At 39.4% G+C, this 23,971-nt stretch overlaps 1 protein-coding gene across 1 annotated transcript; it reads left to right on the top strand.

Annotated features, from left to right (window-relative positions):
* Positions 1–1,168: 1,168 nt before the first annotated feature.
* jazf1b (JAZF zinc finger 1b) lies at positions 1,169–22,246 on the top strand. Its single transcript, XM_056234413.1, has 5 exons — positions 1,169–1,424; positions 14,309–14,381; positions 16,531–16,727; positions 17,585–17,754; positions 21,909–22,246. Exons 1-5 carry the CDS (start codon positions 1,310–1,312, stop codon positions 22,083–22,085), a joined length of 732 nt encoding a protein of 243 aa, XP_056090388.1. The 5' UTR covers positions 1,169–1,309; the 3' UTR covers positions 22,086–22,246.
* The last annotated feature ends 1,725 nt before the right edge of the window (positions 22,247–23,971 follow it).

Consider the following 23,971-nt stretch of genomic DNA (forward strand, 5'->3'; position numbering starts at 1 on the left):
CAATGCTTATAATACGGATCTGAATTGTCGTAACAGTTCCGTTTGTAATTTCACACTGCCACCATGTGGATTTCTACTGCACTGCATTTGACTTCCTATGAACCGTTATTTACTGTTACTTCACATTTTATAGAAAGTTTTTTATTTACTGATGTTGATAAGGTACATATGCAGGTTATTACAAGACCTTGTTAAAATACCTCGACAACCCGCAGAGGAGGGAGTTTTCTGTGTTTGCAAAGCAAACAAAAAGTCCGTTACGTGCTTTTCAAAATCCACATTGCCAAACCGTAGCCTATACGAAAAAAACTAAATCATGTAAAGATGAATGGGTAGTGAAGATATGTAGTCTACACACATTAGGAATAGTAGCGATTATTTCATTTGGGTTCAAATGTGGAACTTTTCAATAGGAATAGGAAATTTCTATAATAAACTAATAAAGCTGCTATTATACCTAAACGTAGGCCTATTATAATAAAGAGAACAATTATAGTTTTAAATGACATACATTTATATTTTTTTCAATTACTTTTTCATATGTTTTTCATAAAGTGTTGAAATGTTGTATATATAGCCTAAACATTCTATTTTATTTGTAATAAAACTAATACATGTCAATCATTGTCTAATCATAGGCCTGTGTGTGTGTGTGTGTGTGTGTGTGTGTGAATACCAAAAACCCTTGACCTTGTGGGACTTTTATTTTTTGTCCCCATTGGAAAACAGCTTATAAATCATTACATTATAAATTTTTTGAAAATGTAAAAATGGAGAAAGTTTTCTGTGATGAGCAGGTTTAGGGGAAGGGTTAGGATAATTTTTGTACAGTATAAAAATCATTATGTCTATGGAAAGTCCCCATAAAACCCAACGTGTGTGTGTGTGTGTGTGTGTGTGTGTGTGATGTATTTGTATGAAGCTATGCATGCGTCTGCATTGTTTTAAATCAAATGTGACAGGGAACTGGGAAGCATATTTCACACACAATCATACTTTATACCTCTGGAAAGTTGACCAAAGCCATGATTATATCTTTATTTATAATTTTTTATTTTATTTTTTACAAATTCTGAAGTGTCCAAGCACAAATTCTTATGAAGCAGGACTTGTGCAGTAATTCATGTCAACAGGTATGACGTGTGTCAGTGGGCCCTCCTCTCCCTCTCCTGCTGCGTCGCGCGCTCTCGTCCTGCGTTGCTCCAGCTGCTGCCGCTGCTGCTGTTGTCTGCCTGCCTGACGGTGCGTGCGTGCGTGCGATCTCCTTTCCGCTCGCACCGTGCTGCTGCTCTTCAATGTAGCAAAGACCATGACAGGCATCGCCGCCGCCTCCTTCTTCTCCAACATTTGCCAGTTCGGAGGCTGCGGACTGCACTTCGAGTCGCTGGCCGAGCTCATCGTGCACATCGAGGATAATCACATCGGTAAGTGCGCTCGCGGAAACAGAATCGGTGCCGCTGCAGCGCGCGCAGCAATGGCCGGCTCGCGCGCACCACAATCTCGCTCACTTCCTGCGTCGCAGCGGCGCTGTTGCTAGGTGTGGTGAAGCGATGGGACTTCAGTGTTTTGCTCGATTTCGTGACGCTTATAGGTATCGATAGCACCAGTTCTGAACTCATTCGGGGTTTGTTAAGCCCCTTCAAAGTGACATGGTCTGAACGTGTAAACACAAGCGGTGGTATTACAATGTGAATGTTATTTTCTGCGCAAGGCCCCCAGACACGGAGCTGCTGCTGAGATGTATCCATCTCACCCGCTCAGAGCAGCTCATAAACACTAAACGCATGGATAATACGGATTAAAGTCCCCGAGAAGTGATTAAATACATGTTACTAATGCACCATCAGAGCTTCCTTAAAATGCTAAATGTAACGGGTACGTACGGTCATGATCCTTGCGTCATAATAATGATGTGCAGTGATCATGATGGACATACAAATGCATTAATAGGCTATAACATGCACACAATAGAAAGCAGTGGCATATCAGCATCAGATGACTATGCGAGTAGGTGTTAACTTATAGAATCATGCCCAGATATAGGCTATTATGTTGTGTGTATTAATGGTGTATTACAATGTCCTGTATGAAATATAGCACTATGATGGCTTCAATTTCAGTGCTATAAGATCTCAGTTGTCTCGTCAACAAAGTAATTAAAAGTAATTGTTAAAAGTAATTGTGTTTTTTACTGTTAAAATAAGTCACATTGTAAAATAAAAAGTCATAATTATGAGAAATAAAGACAGACAAAATATTAATTGCTGGCTGCAATATATTTAAAAATGTTTAACTAATTAGAATGAGTTGGGTTGAATGAATGATTAAATTACGGCTGTTTACACGACACCGTTTTCAACTAAAAACGTATGCCATTCGTTTACAGGACAACGGCGTTTTAGGTGCCTGAAAACGCAATCTTTTGAAAACGGGTTTCAAAGTGCAAGTTTTTGAAAACAGTCTCTGTGTGTAGCTACATAAAAAACGGGAATCTCTGAAAACAATGACGTCATGCACATGCGTATTATGTGTTCAGTCTATAGTTTTTCTTCGCCATCTAATGGGCTGGCAGCAGAATACTGCGTTTTTAGTCGGGTTTTTTTGTCGTTTTCGCGGATCGTTTTGACAATGGTGTCGTCTGCACGTGGAAAACTCAAAGGAAAAACTTCTTCGTTTTAAGTCCAATTTATACTTCTGCGTCGAACTCACGCCGTAGCTACGTCGTAGGCTGTGTGTAGCGCGCGTTCGGCGTACCCTGACGTGCACCTCTCCAAAAATGTAACAGCGCGTCAATTCTACGCGGACGCAAGCGCTGTGATGGGTCTACTAGAACCGCTCCCCGGGTTTCACATGCTCCCTCTGCATGTGTAATTGCGCGTCAACGCGGACAACGACGAGAAGTATAAATGAAAACCAACGCGTAGTCTATAGCGTAGAGGCTCCGGCATAGGTCCGACGCAGAAGTATAAATCAGAAGCATATCGTTGTTGTGTAAACGTACCCTTACGCATTAAGACTTCACTTGTTTCATTACTGGATGTAGATGAATCAAAATGTAACAGTCACTTGTCGCCACCTACTGGTGACAATCATTGAAGCGCTAAGTTACTTTCTAAAGGAGGTCTGCTCAGTTAATCGCTAATGTAGACATTGTATCCAAACTTTAAACTTTTATCCCAGTACTTTTGTGATAATATGAATGTTTGTAAGACAGAAATAAGAATACTGTGTAGTTGAAAAGACTGTTTGTAAAGCGGTTTCATACCTATACATGACAACTGCTTTCTCTGGCTCAGAGGCAGTGTGAACACAGATTTGAATGTTCCACTGTGATTTTGCCAAAGGTTTAATAGACAGCTGAATCGTTGTCATTTAAGAGTTAGATCGTGTGGGTGTTTGAATCGAGATCGCACTTTTTTAACGATTATTCATGCAACATGTCCAGATCTCAGTCATAAGGTGGCCCTGGAGCCTATCAGGGTCTGATTTGTTGTCATTCAGGGGTCGCACTGGGGTCAGGAAACCCTTTTGAATCCCAGCCTGCAGAACTCTTATCCAGTAGAACGGATGTGTAGGGTCAAGGCCCTTTTATGGCCTGTATTGCCTTGCTGAATCAATATAGTGTTATGGTTATCTTAATGCAGAAATAACTGTATAGATTTGTGCTTGTAAATGTGTGATAAATAAAATGGGTTCTTAAGGTTTTGCACAAAATCAACAGTGCTCGCTGGTTTTCTGGGCTGTTAGATACACAGAAATAGAGCGAAAGTAAACATGAAATGACCGAGGGCCTCTAAGTGACGTCTGAAAATGTAAGCATAGCATGAGATGGAATGCTGGTTTGCTTTGAGCACAGCTGAAAAAGGGTATTACATACCTGTCTGTCATTATCAATATGCTTTCTTGATATCTTTCATTTTTGTGTGATCTAGTCTCTATAGTGTTGATGGAATGTCTCAGTCAAGGGTGCTGGATCTGGACTCTGCTGCTGTAATTTAACTCCGTTGAACTACCTGTCCAGTAGACTCTGGCAGGAGCCTGTGTGGAGTGGATTTGTAAGGAGAAACCTGATTTCTAGAGACAAAGACCCCCCCCTCCCCCATACTTCCATGGTGACTGATGTTCCCTGTTAGCTCAGCTGGTCTGTGAGAGGGAGATCAGGAGAACTGGTGGAAATCATCAGTCCAGTCAACCGTTTTAGCCTGAGGTGCTTTCTGCCATCAATACACACTCTGCAGCTCAGAGACTCAGCAGTTGAATGAATTTTGCCATGTGTGCATCACTCTTTGAAAGTTTAGTGTGCTATCTCACAGAGTTTGTCAAATCAAAATTGACAATTCTTATTTTTTATGGAATATTGCAGTGTTTATTATAAATGATTTAATCCGAAATCGCAATTCCCCATGGTCAAAATCAAGTCCCGCCCCACATTTGTTTTTGTCCATTTCACTGGATATATGTCACAATAGAGATGAAAAGACTGTTTCATGCTGACTTTAAAGTAAGGCGGAAGTATTTGCAGAATTATGTGATCTAATGGTGCAAAATATACCAGTATCAGTTATAGATGTTAGAGATGAATTACATTTTTCATTATCAGTCCATGTTTGTATATTGTATATGATATTTATATTATTTGTATTATTTATTAATTAATTTGATTATTTTATTCATTTTTATTATTAATTATATTTATATTTTTATAATGAATACATTTTACTTTATTTAGATAAATCAGTATAGATTTTAATAATGGTGCATCCCTAACATGGTCTTTAATGTCTGATCTAAACTAGGCCTTCCTGTAGTTTGAAGTGTCAGATGCTAAAGGCTTGTTTTCAAATGAGATATTTTACATGCAAGTAGGTCATAAAGATTGTACAGGAGATATAGTAAGGGAACATTTTGCATACTAAATCAATCCTGCATATATAATCTTCAAAATCATCTGCAGTTGACCCAGTTCATAAGGACGCAGTGAAATCGCACAATTTATATTCACCTTGCTATGTAATATTTTGAATTTCTCTACTTGTCCCAACCTATGTTAAGGTCCACGCAACCTACGTTCAGTCATGCGACATTGATCTGAAGTGGAATAACAGCGACTGAAGGTTTTATCTAGTGATTGGGGCCATTACTATGCATAGTAGATGAGAGGCACCAACGAACGGCCCAATGTCAGTGGTAAAATTAACATTAATACTTTCCTTTTTAGCAGAATTAACCTTATATTAAGTACATTTAAGCAACCTCCACCGCCGTCCTGTCACTATGATTACAACCAATGTGGATGTGCACAGGGAGAGATCATTGAGCAAGTCTGACTTAAAAAATATGTCAAAAGCATGTTAAAGATGCACTCAGTAAGTAGCCTATAGCTGGGTATTATCATAGACAGTAAAAGAAATGGACACAGCGACCCCATAGACTTCAACGGAGAAAAGTGAAGTCAATTAGAAGCACTCACTTCCTGATTGCCAAGTGCACTGCGCAGGCTCAAACTGAGCTGGACGACGTAGATGTGACGTGAGCAACCTGTCTCACAGTTGTACGTCTTCTAGTAGCTGTGCCAAGAGGAATCTGAATCATTCCCTTCCGAATCTTGCAGAGCCGGAGATCGTGAGTATTAGCTGTCCATGAGCTAGCAGCAGGAGCAACTTTATGACTCTCTATGGGCTTCTCCCTTTACTTTATGCCTCCACGTCCCCCCGTTTGCGCGCGAGCTTCTACTTCTGTCTATACGGTAATTTCTGTACTGTGCGACAGAGAGTCGCGTGTTATGACGCAATCGTTAGCCTATTTTTACAGAAACTGCTTCTACGGGGCCATAACGTAAGATACAAGGTAATGGAGTCTTTTATACATAGTCGTGTTTCTTTAGAAATAAACAATGGACAAATGGAGTCTTTAAACGCCTCAGATGTAAAGTTATTCGCTGTCAAAGTGACGCCAAAATGAATGGGAGTCAATAGAATGCTAACAGCAAGTGAAGGCTTGTTAGCCAATGGCGGCCCCCGGGGAGACTTCAGTTTCCGGCTGGTGGATTACCCCCTTGGGTATTATTTGTCATACTAGTGTCAGCAGTCTTGGACTTTATACTGACACCTATTGGCCTGGATGCATTAAATTAGTTTAATAACTGATTCTGCTTCAGAGCAAAGTTCTTTGTTTATGTTGGGGGTAGTCGTGGCCTAATGGTTTGAGAGTCAGACTGGTAACGCAAAGGGTCGATTCTCAATACTGACAAGAAACGATTGTGGTGCCCTTGAGCAAGGCATCTAACCCCCAATCGCTACCCGGGCGCCACAGCTAAAATGGCTGCCCACTGCTCTGGGTGTGTGTGTCCACGGTTTGCTTTGTGTGTGTGTGTTCACTGCTCCTAATGTGTGCATTAACATGGATGGGTTAAAGGCAGAGGACAAATTCTGAGTATGGGTTACCAATACTTGGCCTTCACATGTCACTTTTTTCACTTTAAGTTCCTTTTTGTCCATGTTTTCTCCATCGACATTCTTGGAATTGAATCTCAAAATTGTTTTGTGTGTTGGTGGTTTGTTTTGTAATGAGGATGTTCTGTTGGATCATAAACGCGTTACTCTGGCCCCACTGTAGTTTAGTATGTAGTATATTGTTTGTTGTCATATCATTTGGTTTGCTTATGTCTGAAATCTTAATATAAAATTAAAAATATATTTACTTCATATATTTGAAGTCATATATTACAAGTCTGTCACGACATGGTTGGTCATGACATGTCAACATGGTGGCTTCCATGAGTGGGTGACCAGCCTGATTTTATAGAAAACTAATATGTCCTTATGTGAGTGAACTTAATTCTAATGACATTTCTCAAAAGTGTTGTTCATTCCTTTATGTGTAAAACGTTTTTTTTTAAAGTCACCCTGTGATGAAAATCAATCTTTTAAAGTGAAAACGCGAACTTTTGAAAACGGGTTTCAAAGTGCAAGTTTTTGAAAACCAGTCTCCGTGTAAACAACAAAAACACGAATCTCTGAAAACGATGACGTCATGCACATGCGTATTACGTTCAGTCTATAGTGTTTTACCGCCATCTAACGGCCTGGCAGCCGAATACTGCGTTTTTAGTCGTTTTCGCGGATCCGTGTGAATGGGGATCGTTTTGACAATGGTGTCTATATGCGTAAAACTCAAAGGAAAACTTCTCCGTTTTAAGCAAATCGTTGTTGTGTAAACGTACCCTAAATGAGGCAAGGCTGTAGTTACATTCAAGCTATTTTAAGGCATGAATCACTTTTTTTTCAAGGAAAAAACATTTAAATACTGTATGTAATTGTGATTAAAGATGAGTTTTAAGGGATAAAGTTATTGACGGGGGACTTTAAGTAGCAAATATTACTGTGTGCATCTTTAAATTCCACTGTGGCTGATTTGCATTTTTGTGTTTGCTGCGGTATTACTGTGGCTGAATGTTTGAGCGCAGGCTTGTTTTACAAAGACACACAAAATGTCTAGTTGCCACAATTGCAACACAAAAGAGCACCGCTCTAACAAAATAAAGTGACCTAGAAAAACATTACCGCTCCACTCAGCACTCTTAAACCTGTCGCTCTGAAAACTGATAGCCTTAGCCTGCCTGCCTTTGTTTAGCTTATTTTCAATGAAGGATTTATGTGCTAAGTTAAATTGCCCTGAGGACCATCATGTTTACATCTAAACTAAATGTGTCATCAACACACTGTGGTGCCCCATTCTCTGATGGGATGAGATGGAGGTCGATCAGCTCTAGGTCGCTGACCTGAGCTGAGCTTGTTTTAATGCCTCTTCTGCTCTCTGATCGCACGTCTCGCATGTGTCCGGGGTGTTAGTTGAAGGAGAGTGTGTCTAAAGTGACTTATTGCGCAGTAATGAGGCAATTAGTGTCCCGTGAAACCCCTCCCTCACCCACAGCCCTGCTCCTGGCGAGGTGTGAAATCTGGCATGGCCCCACATAGGCCTAATTACAAAGTGGGATGGTGGATTTTGGCCCCTCTTCCTTTTCATCTGGGGACCTGCTGCTAAAAACATTCTCTGTTTTAATTAACGCCCGGCTGAACAAAGCTCACATTCTAGCGGGTGAGGTGGGTTCATTGACAGGTGCTCTTGCATCCAGTAGGGGGCGATGGCACGCTATAAGAGAAACTGCATGGAGATTTGCGAGGTCGGGTGGAGAAATGTTGCCGATAGGCCTCATTGCTTACAACAAATGAGCTTGTGAAGTTTTAACGTTGTAATGTTTTATCACCTTCAAATTTTCCTCCGTCTTCAAGCAAATTCTAGTTTGTGGTTGCCACGCTCTCTAGGGTTTGATTGTTATATGTTACGAAGGCAACAATGTAAATACGGGGAAAGAGAAGACGGGGTGTGCTTAAAACTTTTACTGTTCGTACTTGTGAGTGTGGGTTCTGTAAGCAACGTGTCCTTCAAAAGATCCCTTCGAGACTATTGCTGGATGTGACAATTTATGCGATTCTTTTTCGACTTCCAGTGAATTTAAAACTGGCAGGCCGTGGCCTCTGAGGGGTTCACATTAAAAGTGTTAATATGACGTTGAGTTGATTTAGGAAGTTGAAAGGGTAACAGCGCTCAGAATAATTTTGACTACAGTGTTTAGCTAGCTTAAATCCTCCTGTTGATCGGAGACTATCATAAAAAATACAGTTTACACCATACGCTGAAGCTCTTTTTTAACATACACTGACTTAATCACGGTAAAAATGCCACCGTTTCTGAAACATCTGGCTTTCAAAACTTTGGCTTCATCCTGTTGGACAGAGGTCCAGTGTTTTTCTTCTTATTTATTTATTTTTATTTAAGATTTCAGTTTTGGTTGACTAGTAACCCTGCCAAGGTCTTCTGCTTTCAAGATGTCAGCTCTACAGGAGTGATCTCAGGTCTCTGAACAATGAACCTCTCTGAGTTCACTACACTGAGGGCTCCTGAAATGGCCTACGGAGAAAAAAAATCTCAACGGAAATAATAAATTTGAGCAGCGGTGACTGGTGCTCCCAGAGCTGCACCTGGTGAACCTAATTACCTCAAACCAACACCCCCTGTTCCCTCCCAGCCCTCCATCCAAACCCAGCGCAGGGCAGCTAATGACAGGAAGAGCTGATATTACCTGGATTAACCATGGCGGGGGGCTGCCGCTGATTTAGAACGTGTGTGTGTGTGTGTGTGTGTGTTGTGATCTTCACACGTACGAGACCACCCGTGCACAGAGAAGCAGCTAAATAATGTATCTTCTGATTCTGAATGACAACAGGTTACACAGCGTCAACTACTAGTGCAGTTTGGTTCTTGGAGTTTTTGTAATCGACCATGATTTATCTTTCCACGTTTTATTGAAGGTAATAATCATTCTATCTTAGTCACATATATTGCAACCCCCCTGGCTGTTATAAATATATCACAATATTGACAACATGGTTTGGTTTCCTTTAATGCTTTTGATGCCTAATGTGTCTGGTAGAGTAAAAAGAGGATTGTGGGTGGGGAAAAAGAGTGGAGAATACACTATTGACTAGGGTTGTGTCTGAAATCGCTCCCTATACCCTCATTCACTATTTCCTACATTACTCAACCAATATAGTTCACTTGAAGGAGTGAATGAAAACGAGTGAGTGAATTCGGACTCTGAGTGCGCCAAAAGCCCTGCCGCTTTTGCATATTTGTGCTCGCAACTATTTCAAATTTGGCAAACTTGCAGCTCCAGTTGTAATTAAAATATTTATCCTGAACTCTGTCATGGAAACTAGCATGTATAAACCGTAATTAAACAATTTAATAATAAATTAAAAAGGAATTTATATCTGTATGATATTACGCTGTAGCCACATTGGACCAGCACAGCAGTTTGTAAAATGGATGGATGGATTATTCAGCTGTCGGCACCATCTTCTGGTCAGACGCGGGAATTCATTCGGCGCGTGACTCACAGTGCATTATGGGTATTCTCTAGCCATTGAGTTGTACATATGTTGTACATTTGTTATTGGGGTGCATTGTGGGATTGAATGAGTGCACTCAATAATGTCCACTGTGGTCCATAAATGGTTGTTCCCTCAAATAGTGCCCTATTTAAGGGTATAGGGGCGATTTCAGACACAGCCTAGATCCCCAGCTGGCCCGAAAAGTGCAGCCAGTGCACAACACAAACACAAATTCACACAACTACACAATGAATGCCAAGAGTTTCTGAAAATAGTGCCAATTTCACATGTGTTTTTACTTTAAATCAATTAAATCATGCACACTACGTATGCATGATATATTGGTACCTTATCATGTATGCTGATATTGGGGATTTTTAAATGTTTTGTTCAGCATTGGACATTTAATTGTGCATGCTTATTATTTTTACATTTAGGTTAATTTTGACTCAAAACTCAGATAATCTTATTGCTGGTAATATGCTTTTTTTATACAGTATATATAGTTGACAGATGTTTTTTTAATGGGCAGTATACAGATATCTAGAGAGTAGGGTGACCAATGTCCGATTTAATACTATTATATATAATGCAGATATATATGTAATACAACTTCATGATGACAACTGAGATGTTAAGTATTCACCAATTTTGTTAAAGGGATACTCTACTGGTTTTTCATATTAAACTATGTTATTCCCTTAACTAAGACGAGTTGATACATACGTCTCTCGTCTCAGTGCGTGCACTACACAAAATAAAACGTTGCGCTTTTCTAAGCGTGTAAAATGGATAACTATATTGTATGGCAGAATACCATAGCAAGTGCTTGGGAGCACTTCGACTCGGCGCAGTAATATCATCACTCGTGAAAAATCCTGTGTGGAAGTGTTCCATTCAATAAAAGTGTTCTTTCTTGTTCCACAGAAGAAAGTAAGTCGTACAGGTTTGGAATGACATGAGGGTAAACTCAGTAAATGATGACAGAATTTAAATTTTGGGTGAACTGTCCCTTTAAATTCACTATTGTAAGCAAATGCTTATCTGTGAACAAGGTTGTCAGTTGATTTTGTAATTCATACAAGTTAGAACTAAGACTGTTTGAGATTGTCAGATGATGCAGATAATTGTTAGCCTAATTGGCCAAACTGTCTGTAGATCTATTCAACCTCTGAAAGTGTTCCTGGTCTTGAGCTCTAGTGAAATAATGTGTATGTGTGTGTGTGTGTGTGTGTGAGAGACCACCATGGTAGACCACCTGTTTGTGTACTTGTGGACCACCTCTCCCCGTAATGGGGTTCTGGTAGGCAGCAGCTCTGGGGCCCCTTAGTGACTTCAGGCCCTAAAGAACCTTGGCAATCCTATGTGTGATTTACGGAGTGTGTGTGCGGATTGATCCATGTGTGTGTGACTATATGCAGGTCTTCTTGTTTCTCCTCTTCTGGGGCTTTTTCCCTGCACGGGTCATATGCTCACGTACAAAACTCCTTTATCTTCTTGGCATAGGAACAGCGCGGTGCCTAATAATTTGTGTGTGTGTGTGTGTGTGTATGGCAGAAAGCTGTGGGGTCTTTCTCACAGTAGTTAAATCAATGCTAATGAAACACTTTAGCTGAGGTGCGGGCCGAGCTGAAAGCTTTAAACAATGAACTGAGACGGAACGACACACCTACATCCTACCTGCTCTCCAAGAACTCCAGCGTTCAGATGCCGATCGAAACCAACCCCACACTGGCCCTTATAATGCCATCGTCTGTGCTGTACTGTGAAGCATCATGTTTTTGGACAAATCGCATTTTATGCCGAAATGACCACCTCATGTTTTCTTGATCGGAAAGTCACCCAGTTCTCGATCTCATAAAAAAAAACACAACTATTTTACGAGGTGACGATTTCGTTTAAATTTATGAAAATTTTAGGGAAGAAAAGAAGGGAAAAACAGAGTATAAATGTATGTAGAAATGTACAAAAACATATGAATGGAATTGTACAAATTTGAAAATGAAACAGCTTCTCAATTATAAAAAAATATATTTGATTTTGTTAATCGGAAGTTGATTGAATGGTTGTATTTTGCTTTAGAGTGGAACAGTTGGGTTCCTGAAGTAAAAACTCATTTTCTCCATAAGGAAATTGACTTTGATCGATAACTTATTAACCTTTAAAGACAGACCTGTGAACTACGAGGTTGTCAATCCATCATGGCATTTGCTTCTGCTGAAGCCATCAGACTGCTTTATTTCAGGTTTTTTATTTTATTTTTTATAATCATGTTTAACAGCGGAATTCCTTGTGAAAAAATACATTACCCATGATGCTGTACATAAAATTAAACCAATCTAGACCAATCAAAATTAGACCAATCAAAAGTCTAAATAGCTCTTTAGCTCCGCCCACGCCAATGAAGCACTGCTAATGACATAATTGAATTGATCTCTCTTCACTCTCAAAATACTTTTGTGTGTGTGTGTGTATAGGCTTAGGCTATATATAAATTCAGGGTTTGAAATGAACTTTTTCACTCACTGGCCAATTTGGCTACAGAATTTTTAAGTTCATTCAGAACTTCTACTAGCCAAAAGAAAAAAAGAAATGAACCAGATTAACTACATCACAGTTTATATATGTCTTTGAATTAAAAAAATTGTTTTGCTCAAAATCAAAGTGTTATGATTCACCTTGTAGCTGATTGACATGGTTCATGGCTTTTATTTTTTTAAGAAAGACTGTTTTGAAATCCTTATATGGGAAAAATGAATGGAAAAAGTGGGCGGGCACTGTTGCACTCTTTTGGGTGATGTCACGTGAGTGACAGGTTTTCCCGCCCTCGCGCCAGTAAATACGTCATTAGAGATGTCGCTGCAAGTGGGAGGGGAAGTTGTCTTGAATATAGATTAAAAGGGCACATAACTGAACAGACAAATCGAATGCGAGAATCTGATCAAATATTCGTGCCGAACATTTGTCTTGTTGTGAGTGTGACCGAATTCCTATACCCACCAATTCTTTAAAACTTAAAATACCGTAGCATAACCAGGTGGCAGCGTCTGTGCCTGCGTAATTATGAGGTGGCAGGGCAGAGCCACGGAGTGTGTGATGCCACGCTGGCCGGAATCGCAGGTCTCACACGCCGGGGTGCCGCGTGGTGTCGGGGAGCTGAGACAAATATGGTTCGGGTTAAACGGGGCAGAAAGAAATGTTTACTCACAGCAGAAGCATAAAAAGAGGCATTGAGACGCATCACGGGGGGTGCACAGGGGAGGCTCATTAGATGAAACCGTGTTTTGGCAATGCTTGTGGTTAATGGTGTTGGAGAATGCCCTGAGAGACAGGCATCTGAAAAACATTACCCTGGCAGAGCCGCTGGTATGCGGGCACCGCCGACCACAGAAGGGACGTTAAGCGGATTTTTGCTCTTGTAGGCAATGGAACGCAGTTTAGAGACGTTTTAGCTGGGCTGTGTTCGAATGGAATCTTAAAATAATGACAAGCGAGTGTACTTAACCTAGAATGTTTAAAGAAAGCATTTTAAAATATACACATTCGCCACAAGGTGGCAGCGTAGTCCACAGTGGAGCATCAGGCAGGGACGCTTCGTGAGAGCATTGACCACATAATAAGAGGCCGTTTTGACAGAAAAGACCCAAAACAGATATCATCGTTTTTGAAGTCGACTCTTCAATATTCATAACTAAAACCAAGACAAAATCTATCTTTGCCATTTGGGCATTTGGATCCAGTTGGAGGTTGATCTGGGTGGCCCTGGAGTGCAGAAAATGAGCACATCTGGGAGGAATGGCAGGCAGAGAGCTCGTTGAGTGTGGTGTGACACTAACCAAATGGCTGTCTTAAGTTTTACCAAACAGCTATTGGATACGCTCTCCATAGCCCAGTCCAGTCTCTCTCTCATGCAGACGCTCTGGGAAGTGCTGATTTATTCCGCCGCTAAGCAGAGTTTAATGAAAAAAACTTGATTAATGGAGTTAATTGCCATCTGCAAGTGATTGTGGACATGTTGTGTGGCAGAATCTAGTATTGAGTTTGAAAGTCAATGACTTTAACAATAAAGTGAGTAATAGCTTCATTCTGGCAATGACACGTAAGCTTCCATAAACTCACTGACTCTGATGCCACAAAATGACTCTGGGGTGAGTGACACAGATTCAAACAGGTAAACAATGCTGTCACATGAAGAGTTGTATGCTTTTTGTGAATGTTGTGAATGTTCGCATATATTTTCATAGTACACAGAAAACCAAAAAGCCTCAAAGTGCTCTTGTTTGTTCTTTTGTGGTGTGTTTGTTTTTATCCATGTCAGTCTAGTAGTGAATTATTTATCTCTCTGTTTGGTTTAGATACAGATCCTCGTGTGTTGGAGAAACAGGAACTGCAGCAGCCCACATACGTCGCCCTCAGCTACATTAACAGGTACAGTACTATGCCTATATATGGTATTATTAGTATATATATATATATATATATATAAGAGAAAGATAGTTACACATATGAATGTACATACATTATGCACACACAGATACATTATATATATATTGTATATATTTGTACGTGTATGTAAAAGTTGTTTTTTATTTCATATTTCATAGATAAAGCGTATTTTCATTTTCCTTTTAGAAGGCCTCCTAACAGAGTTACAATAGTGTAAAATTCCTACTGTCAAATATTTCTGAGTAAATATTGTCTTTTTTGGCAAACGCCAAATTTTATTTGGATTAGTTTCTGTACTTTATTGTCCACAATGTATAAAATTTCTTTTGGAAAAACACAAACAGGTTTTATAAACAAAATACAAACGTAAAGATAAAACATAGTTTGAAATGGTATGCATTAAGTATGAATGAGTGTGTGAATGGGTGAATGTGAGGCAAATGTAAAGCGCTTTGGTGGCCATTGGGTCTGTGAAAGCGCTATATAAATGCAGTCCATTTACCATTAAAATATTAAAATGCATAAAAAAATGTACATATAGAAAATATTCAGCTAATTAATAGACTTCAGGTCATTATTAATTTATGTTGAATTGGGTTTTTCAACCTTGAAACTTACTGTTAAGCAGCCAAATAACAAAGATGATTCTCTTCATCATATATGGGAGCAGTCTAACATTTTTCTTAATGGGATTCTGTATTTTCTGGGAAATGGCCGTGTGGTCAAGTCTCCACTACATCCTCTAAGGTCAGTTTATGAAGCTATAATGAATTTCAAACCAGCACCCAAATTCTCTTCATATACACTCAGTTCGCTTGACTCAGTTGAATGTGGTTTGTGTAGGAATACTCAGAGCTCCAGTGTTAAAAACAGCTTTAATAGGCTGAATGGTGGTGGAAATTCTTGCAAAATGGAGACACTTTTGTCCTTGTATTACTGCTTTAAGTTGCTTCTACTGGTAATCTGTTAAATACACACCAGCCTTAATAATATCTGTGTGAACATTTATGCTTTATTACATAAATTTACTGACAGTTTTATAATGCAACAAAATAACTTGGAGCAAACAAGGTGTTATGAGGTGGATTTTAGACCCCACTGAATCAGCTGAATCACAACATATAGACTTATATGACAGATGGTTCATTTGTATAGAAGAAAGCTGTTGCAGGTTGTACCAGTATTTTGGAACTGAGAGAAAACATTTAATTTTTACTTTGTGGTCCTAATGGTTAGAGTTGGGACATGGATTGTACAGGAACACAGTACATCACTCTTGTTGGAAAGAATTGTGGGCCGTTGCTCACAGAACATGTTCTTGCATTCAGACACAGATAAATGGAATGCAACTGATCGAATGGAACAGAATGCAGATGTCTTAAGACATGTTTATTAAAGTTGAACCAAGACCAGTTTTAACTTGAAACAGACTCTTCCAGTCTAACAGCAAGGACGCCCGTCTGATACATTTACACTACTATTCAAAAGTTTCGGATTTGTACGATTTTTCAATGTTTTTGAAAGAAGACTCTGATGCTAACCAAGGCTGCATTTATTTGATCTTAAATACAGTAAAAACTAGGGGTGTGACAAGATCTCGTGCCACAATATTAAAACGTGACGATATTTCTCATGGAGGTGAAAAGCTGTCTGGTGATATCAGCATATTAAAACCACTTAAAAATCATAATATAGCATAGTGCTATTGTGAAATCACAAAGGCTGCGATTGAATTAAATAAACATGCGCTACATGTAAAGCGATTATTTGCTTTTGATAATTTTCCTCCTTGTTATTATATATGTATTTTAAGTCATTTGAAAGTCTATTGTTCACTTAGGTCTATTTTTATTACCACACAAAAAAAATTATCTGATTACTCGATTAACAAAATAATCATTAGTGACAGCCCGGTTTCAAGAAACGGTGGCGTGTTCCTTTAATTTATCTTTGTAAAAAAACTCATTGCTTAACTGGCTACTCTGCTGTCTCAGACACCGTGTTTGGGCCACCGTAACTTCTGTTGGTTGCAATTCACAACCTCACCACTAGATGCAGCTAAAAATTACACAGTGCACCTTTAAATACATTCCTTTTTTATTCATCTAATAAAGTTCACTTCTCTCTCTAGGTTTATGACAGACGCAGCACGGCGGGAGCATGAATCTCTGAAGAAGAAAGTTCAGCCAAAGCTGTCACTCTCACTGACCGGCAGCCTTTCACGCAATAGCGTAGCCACGCCCCCCCGCCACAACAGCGGTAACCTCACCCCACCCGTGACCCCGCCCATCACACCCTCGTCTTCATTCAGGAGCAGCACCCCCACAGGTAGTCCCATCAAACACACGCTCGTGCTGTTTATTCTGGCTTACACACACACACACACACACACACATTATCTGTAACGGCTTTTTATGTGCACTGTTTGTTGTATGCTTATTATATATATGTTTCCTAGAAAGATGAATTTTGGGTAATAACTGCATTAAACCTGCCATGCTTGTTTGATGCTCTCTTGTAATAGATAATAAAATAATCACAATCTGAGTCGCACACTGTTTTTTTTTTTCATAGCTGCTGTTTCCCATGGCCTTCTCTGGAGCAACATGTGCTCTCTCTCCCACAATTAGATGTTTTGGGCATTTTATTTGTGTGGGTTTGGAACACAAACTGAATAGTCTCCAAATTACTGGTATCATACTATTACTGTGCGTTAACCTTCTTAGACCTTCTTATGCCTTCCAGGCTCTTTCTCATAAAATGCAAATGCTTTGCTGCCTGGGCACAGTATTCTGATGAGGACTGTGAGAAAGATTACTGTACCAGTTTGCCTTAAAAAAATGAAATCACATGTTTTCTGGCACAAGGGCGGGACAACCTGTCACTCGCATGAGAACACAGCAATAGCAAAGCACAACCATCCATTCAATTCCTGATGGATAAAAATTTTTCTTTTCTTGTAGAAGCCTTTTCACTCTGATATACGTCACAATAGGGAAGATGAGACCATTTCTGTTTCATGCCGTCTTTAAAGCTTTTGTATTTGTGCTGTGGTGGCTGATGGGAAATGCTGTTTTCTGGTTCTGGTGGTGTAGTAGTTAAATATGTGGCCTAATAAGTTTTGAAGCATTGACTGTTCCATAACATGATCAATTACTAAATGATTCCTTGCTATGTGCTCTCAGGCAGCGAGTACGATGAGGAGGAAGCAGAATACGAAGAGTCCGACAGTGACGAGTCATGGACCACCGAAAGTGCCATTAGTTCTGAATCCATCCTCAGTTCCATGTGCATGAATGGCGGTGATGAGAAACCCTTCGCATGTCCCGTGCCTGGATGCAAAAAGAGATACAAGGTAAAAGGACTTCAAATAAATAGGTTCAAGTGTCTGTTCACTGTATATTTGTGAATGATCCTCAAGACCCTTATTGTTCAGATTATATACTTCAAGACATTTGTCAGGGTTTTGTTCTTAAAACACTCTTGTGTGTGTAGGACTTATTTCTTACGCATCTCATCCCAAGCCTCCATTGCTAATTCCAAAACGTCATTTTAGAGCTAGAAACGGAGGTTTGAGCCTCTGATAGCAGACTAATGCAGTTATTAAAGGGAGAGAGTGAATTACCTCAGTCCATGCGTGTCTCAACAGTGTTTAACATCAGCATCTCTACTAATAGTTTACCTGTAAGTTTATCTGCTCCAAGAATAGCGCCATTATTACCTTGTTAGTGAGAAAAGTGTACACGAAATGTAGCTTTTAAGTTGCTAAACTATTTTTTTGATAAAATCATCAGAGCAGCGCTGACAACACGTTTCTGTTCCGTGACCGTACTGTATGTGTGTGCATTTGAGTGGGAGAGAGAGCCGGAGAAAGAGAACATGTGCTTTCCGTGCATAATAAAATGTTATTATGTGGCAAAAAACATGGAAATAATTTTGTCGTTTTTATCCTATTGTTTACTGTATTTATTTGCTAGGTCTGTGTCATTGTGGGTTTTGGTTCTTTTGCTGTTATAGGCTGTAAGGACCTTTGAAATAACTGAAATTGTTTGGCGAAGTGATATGGAATTGTAATGCGGTCAAGACCTGCCTGGAACTACGTGCGTTTCCCTGAAAATAATTGCAGACCTCAGAACGTTTGTCAACCAATCAGATTCAAGCATTCAACAGCCCCGTAGTATAAATTATTTGAATAAATATATATATATATTCAAATAATTTATACTACGGGGCTGTTATATGTGTGTGTCTGTGTATATGTATATATATATATATTCATAATAATGTTGGTAATACATTTATCTTCACATATATATATATATATATATATACAGGTCCTTCTAAAAAAATTAGCATATTGTGATAGTTCATTATTTTCCATAATGTAATGATAAAAATTAAACTTTCATATATTTTAGATTCATTGCACACCAACTGAAATATTCCAGGTCTTTTATTGTTTTAATACTGATGATTTTGGCATACAGCTCATGAAAACCCAAAATTCCTGTCTCAAAAAATTAGCATATCATGAAAAGGGTCTCTAAACGAGCTATTAACCTAATCATCTGAATAAACTAATTAACTCTAAACACCTGCAAAAGATTCCTGAGGCTTTTAAAAACTCCCAGCCTGTTTCATTACTCAAAACCGCAATCATGGGTAAGACTGCCGACCTGACTGCTGTCCAGAAGGCCATCATTGACACCCTCAAGCAAGAGGGTAAGACAGAAAGAAATTTCTGAACAAATAGGCTGTTCCCAGAGTGCTGTATCAAGGCACCTCAGTGGGAAGTCTGTGGGAAGGAAAATAGTGTGGCAAAAAACGCTGCACAACGAGAAGAGGTGACCGGACCCTGAGGAAGATTGTGGAGAAGGACCGATTCCAGACCTTGGGGGACCTGCGGAAGCAGTGGACTGAGTCTGGAGTAGAAACATCCAGAGCCACTGTGCACAGGCGTGTGCAGGAAACGGGCTACAGGTGCCGCATTCCCCAGGTCAAGCCACTTTTGAACCAGAAACAGCGGCAGAAGCGCCTGACCTGGGCTACAGAGAAGCAGCACTGGACTGTTGCTCAGTTTTGCATGTCATTCGGAAATCAAGGTGCCAGAGTCTGGAGGAAGACTGGGGAGAAGGAAATGCCAAAATGCCTGAAGTCCAGTGTCAAGTACCCACAGTCAGTGATGGTCTGGGGTGCCATGTCAGCTGCTGGTGTTGGTGCACTGTGTTTTATCAGCTAGCTATCAGGAGATTTTGGAGCACTTCATGCTTCCATCTGCTGAAAAGCTTTATGGAGATGAAGATTTCATTTTTCAGCACGACCTGGCACCTGCTCACAGTGCCAAAACCACTGGTAAATGGTTTACTGACCATGGTATTACTGTGCTCAATTGGCCTGCCAACTCTCCTGACCTGAACCCCATAGAGAATCTGTGGGATATTGTGAAGAGAAAGTTGAGAGACGCAAGACCCAACATTCTGGATGAGCTTAAGGCCGCTATCGAAGCATCCTGGGCCTCCATAACACCTCAGCAGTGCCACAGGCTGATTGCCTCCATGCCACGCCGCATTGAAGCAGTCATTTCTGCAAAAGGATTCCCGACCAAGTATTGACTATTGAGTGCATAACTGAACATAATTATTTGAAGATTGACTCTTTTTTTGTATTAAAAACACTTCTTTTATTGGTCGGATGAAATATGCTAATTGTTTGAGACAGGAATTTTGGTTTTTCATGAGCTGTATGCCAAAATCATCAGAATTAAAACAATAAAAGACCTGAAATATTTCAGTTGGTGTGCAAGGAATCTAAAATATATGAAAATTTAATTTTTATCATTACATTATGGAAAATAATGAACTTTATCACAATATGCAAATTTTTTGAGGAGGACCTGTATATATATATGAAGATAAATGTATTACCACCATTATTTAAACGAGTTTATTGAGGTTTTCATTCTCTAAAAAGCAAGTTTACAGCACACACGTGTATCCCATTAACAATACCAATCACCAGTGGCACAAATGTGATCAAACAGTGAATGCTGGCCTCTCATTGTTTAGCCGTCAAAGACTTTATTAACACTAAGAGCTGTAATATGGACAAGACTGGTAGCTTGCTTGACATACATTTTAAAGACATACATGCAGTCCACTGCAAGGCCTGTGTGTTTTATGAGATTTTCCACTGCCATCTGGTTCTGGCTGCTGAGATAAATGATGTACAGCCTGTGAGAGCTGCATTCAGGCCGAGGAAATGCACGATGACAGCCTGTTCAGATGTGGCTTTATTCGTTTTCAGTCTTCACCTCTGTCAAACAGCTGACGGTTTCCTTCACGATTTCACACAACACTGGATGGTTTATGTCTGGAGTTATTAAAGGGCATTTTTAGTCACGCATCATTTTGTTTGCCATCATATTATTGATAATTATATGTTATAATATCAACACAGAATTTAAAACTGAATTGGATTGTAAGACAACATTTGTTTGCTCAGTTCCAGATAGGGACTGACAGAATTGTTCATGAAAACGGCACAGAGAGCACATTTGCAGCTTACAGTCCCTATCTGGAACTGAGTTTGCCTTGGACCTCAAACCCATTCCATTGGCTGAAAGAACTTTTGATGGATACTCTTTTCCCTTCCTGATTAGAAATCCTACATGCTGCTAACCAATTAGCTTGCTAGCTTAGCCTAAACCCTACGCTAATGTTCAATTATATGTTTTTATACACTACAATTTGGCGTTGGTAAGATTTGTTCAATGTTTTTCAAAGAAGTCAATACAGTAAATTACAATAAAAACATTAATATTGTGTAATATTTTTACAATTTAGAACCACTGCCTTCTATTTTAATTAGTGCTGTCAAATCGGTTAATCACGATTAATCGCATCTGACATAAAAGTTTGTATATGTGTGTGTGTCTGTGTGTATATAATGTATGTACACACACACACACACACACACTTTTATGTTAGATGTGATTAATCGTTTTGACAGCACTAATTGTAATATATTTTAACATGTAATTTTTTCCTGTGATGGCAAAGCTATATTTTAACTTCAGTGTCACATGATCCTTCAGAAAGCATTCTAATATGCTGATTTGGTGCTCAGGAAATATTTATTATTATCAATGTTGAAAACAGTTGTGCTGCTTAATACTTTTGTGGAAACTGGTACCTTTTTTCAGTATTCATTGACGAATAGAAAGTTTAAAAAACAGAATTTATTTGAAATCCTTTGTAACATTATTGTCTTTACTATCACTTTTCATAAATTTATTAGAAATATTAATTTCTTTAAAAATTCTTACTGACCTCAAACCTTTGATTGGTAGTGTTTATATTATAGATGCAGTTTTGTGGGTCAATCAAGAATTACTTCAAAACGAATCAAAACGCATCAGTGAATTGTTGAATTTTTTCCTGTGGTCAATTATGGTGAATATCTGTTGTGGATAGTGGATGATTGTCTGTTTTGTGCTTTTCTCTTTTGCAGAATGTGAATGGTATCAAGTACCACGCCAAGAACGGCCACCGCACTCAGATCCGTGTTCGCAAGCCCTTTAAGTGCCGGTGTGGTAAAAGTTACAAAAGCTCTCAGGGGCTTCGACACCACACCATCAACTTCCACCCGCCCGTCTCTGCCGACATCATCCGCAAGATGCAGCAGTAAAGAGTGCCAACGTCACACACACACACACACAGAACCGCTCCAAATCCATCCGCACCAGCAGCCGTGGCTGTCCATTAACTTTCATCCATCTCGTCCGCAGAGTTTTGGAGGACATCCCAAAAAGATTTGTCTCGAGGACGTTTTTGTCTGTATTTTACTCTTTTAAGAGTAAGCCTCATTTCCCCTGTTCATTCCACTCCTCACGAGGAGGAAACTTTAATCTTTTTATATTCCTCTTCCTCAGGGAAGAATCCCTGTATCATTCCGAACCTCCATGAGGAGGATTTGATCCAACCAATCCTTTCAAAACACTACACTCTGAATTGCATGCTTTTACTTTTTTGTTCATTTTGTATTATTTCTATTGCTATTTTTGCACATTCGCTATTATTCTTTTTATTTTCCTTGTTTCTTTCTTTTTTATGCAAGGTGCTTATTGTAAAAGACTGACGATATGTTTGGAAAGGAGATGATCGCGACTAGATTACCAGCCTCACACCGAACGGAAGACAAGGATTTGACGTGACGTCGGTGACTTTGTGAGAAACCGTAAGATAGGAAAGCCTTGAAAAGTCTAAATGTTTGTAATGTAACGATATCTACCCCTATATAAGCAACATTCATAGCTACAGATTGTGTATATATGCTATATTCTATAAGTGTTCATAGTCAGATCTAGATTCTATACTTTATTTCCTAAGTTTGATTTTGTATATTTTCATCCAAACTTCAGAGATGGATTGATTATGGATGTGCAGTTTTTCGGTTAATCTCAGAAAAGCACCAAATGACTCTCAGGTGACAAATCACCAGCATTTCACAACCATAATCCTGCCCGACTTCGATAGTATTTTAGAGTAAGCTGTTACACGCTTCCCGGGTCCGCTGTGGCCGGAGTGTTCTAGAGCGTTCTAGAACTCCACAGTGATCTTTAGGAGATCTGGTGAAGAACATAAAGCACTTTGTAGTGACCAGTTGCCAACCTGTTTAGGGCATTTTGTATTGCCAAGAAGTCTGATGCTGCAGAATGTTGTCTGCAAATCAGCTGCGAAATTCAAAGGACTAATATGGCACTTTGGAGGTTTCTGCTTCTAAGGTTTTTCTTCTTTTTCTTTCTAGCTAAGGGAATTCATTCTTTTGCTATACCTCCAGTGTGCTTGTTAGTTGTGAGATTATTGAAACTGGTTGCCTTGAATTGTGGTACACCACAGCATTCCAGTACAGTATATGTGTAGCCAAGTGATTCAGATTGTCTGTTGACCCTGATTCTGGCTCGTCTCTGGTGTTGTCCGTGTGACCTTTCATTGGGAAGATGTATAGTTCCAGCCAACCCAAAGATTCTCGAACCTTGAATCGGAAAGGTACTTGATTTGATTTGCTTTTGGACTTCACAGCGATCACAGCCAGATCAGGGCCTGCCAATCACTCATTATGACATCACTGCATGGACGTTAATGTTGTTGGAATTGCAGTGTCGGTTTAGATGCAACTTTGTAACAGTATTACACTGCCAGTATAGAGGGAAGTATTTGATATATTGTGTACTTAATGTATTGTCTCAATGTGAGTGATTTAAATTATATTTTCTTAAGTTTCTGGACAACAATGTTCCTACATGTAATGAAGTCAGACACCAGGGGTTGTTTTGGAACTGGTGACATTTTCTGCAACAAAATTCAAAAAAAAAAAAAAAAAAAAGAAGCTGCTTCGTAAATGTAAACATGGTTACATTTTAAATATTAAAATGGCCTTTGATCTGTTTAATGACTTTTCTTTGTCATTTATTCCCTCTAGGATTTTTTTAAATATCAAGCTTAAAATGTGGATTTAATATATATTATACACATGCACACATTACATTTTATATATATTGTAACGCAGTTCAG

Source organism: Rhinichthys klamathensis, unplaced genomic scaffold (genome assembly GCF_029890125.1).
Source record: "Rhinichthys klamathensis goyatoka isolate OS25496 unplaced genomic scaffold, OSU_Roscu_1.1 h1tg000395l_1, whole genome shotgun sequence".
Lineage (NCBI taxonomy): Eukaryota > Metazoa > Chordata > Actinopteri > Cypriniformes > Leuciscidae > Rhinichthys > Rhinichthys klamathensis.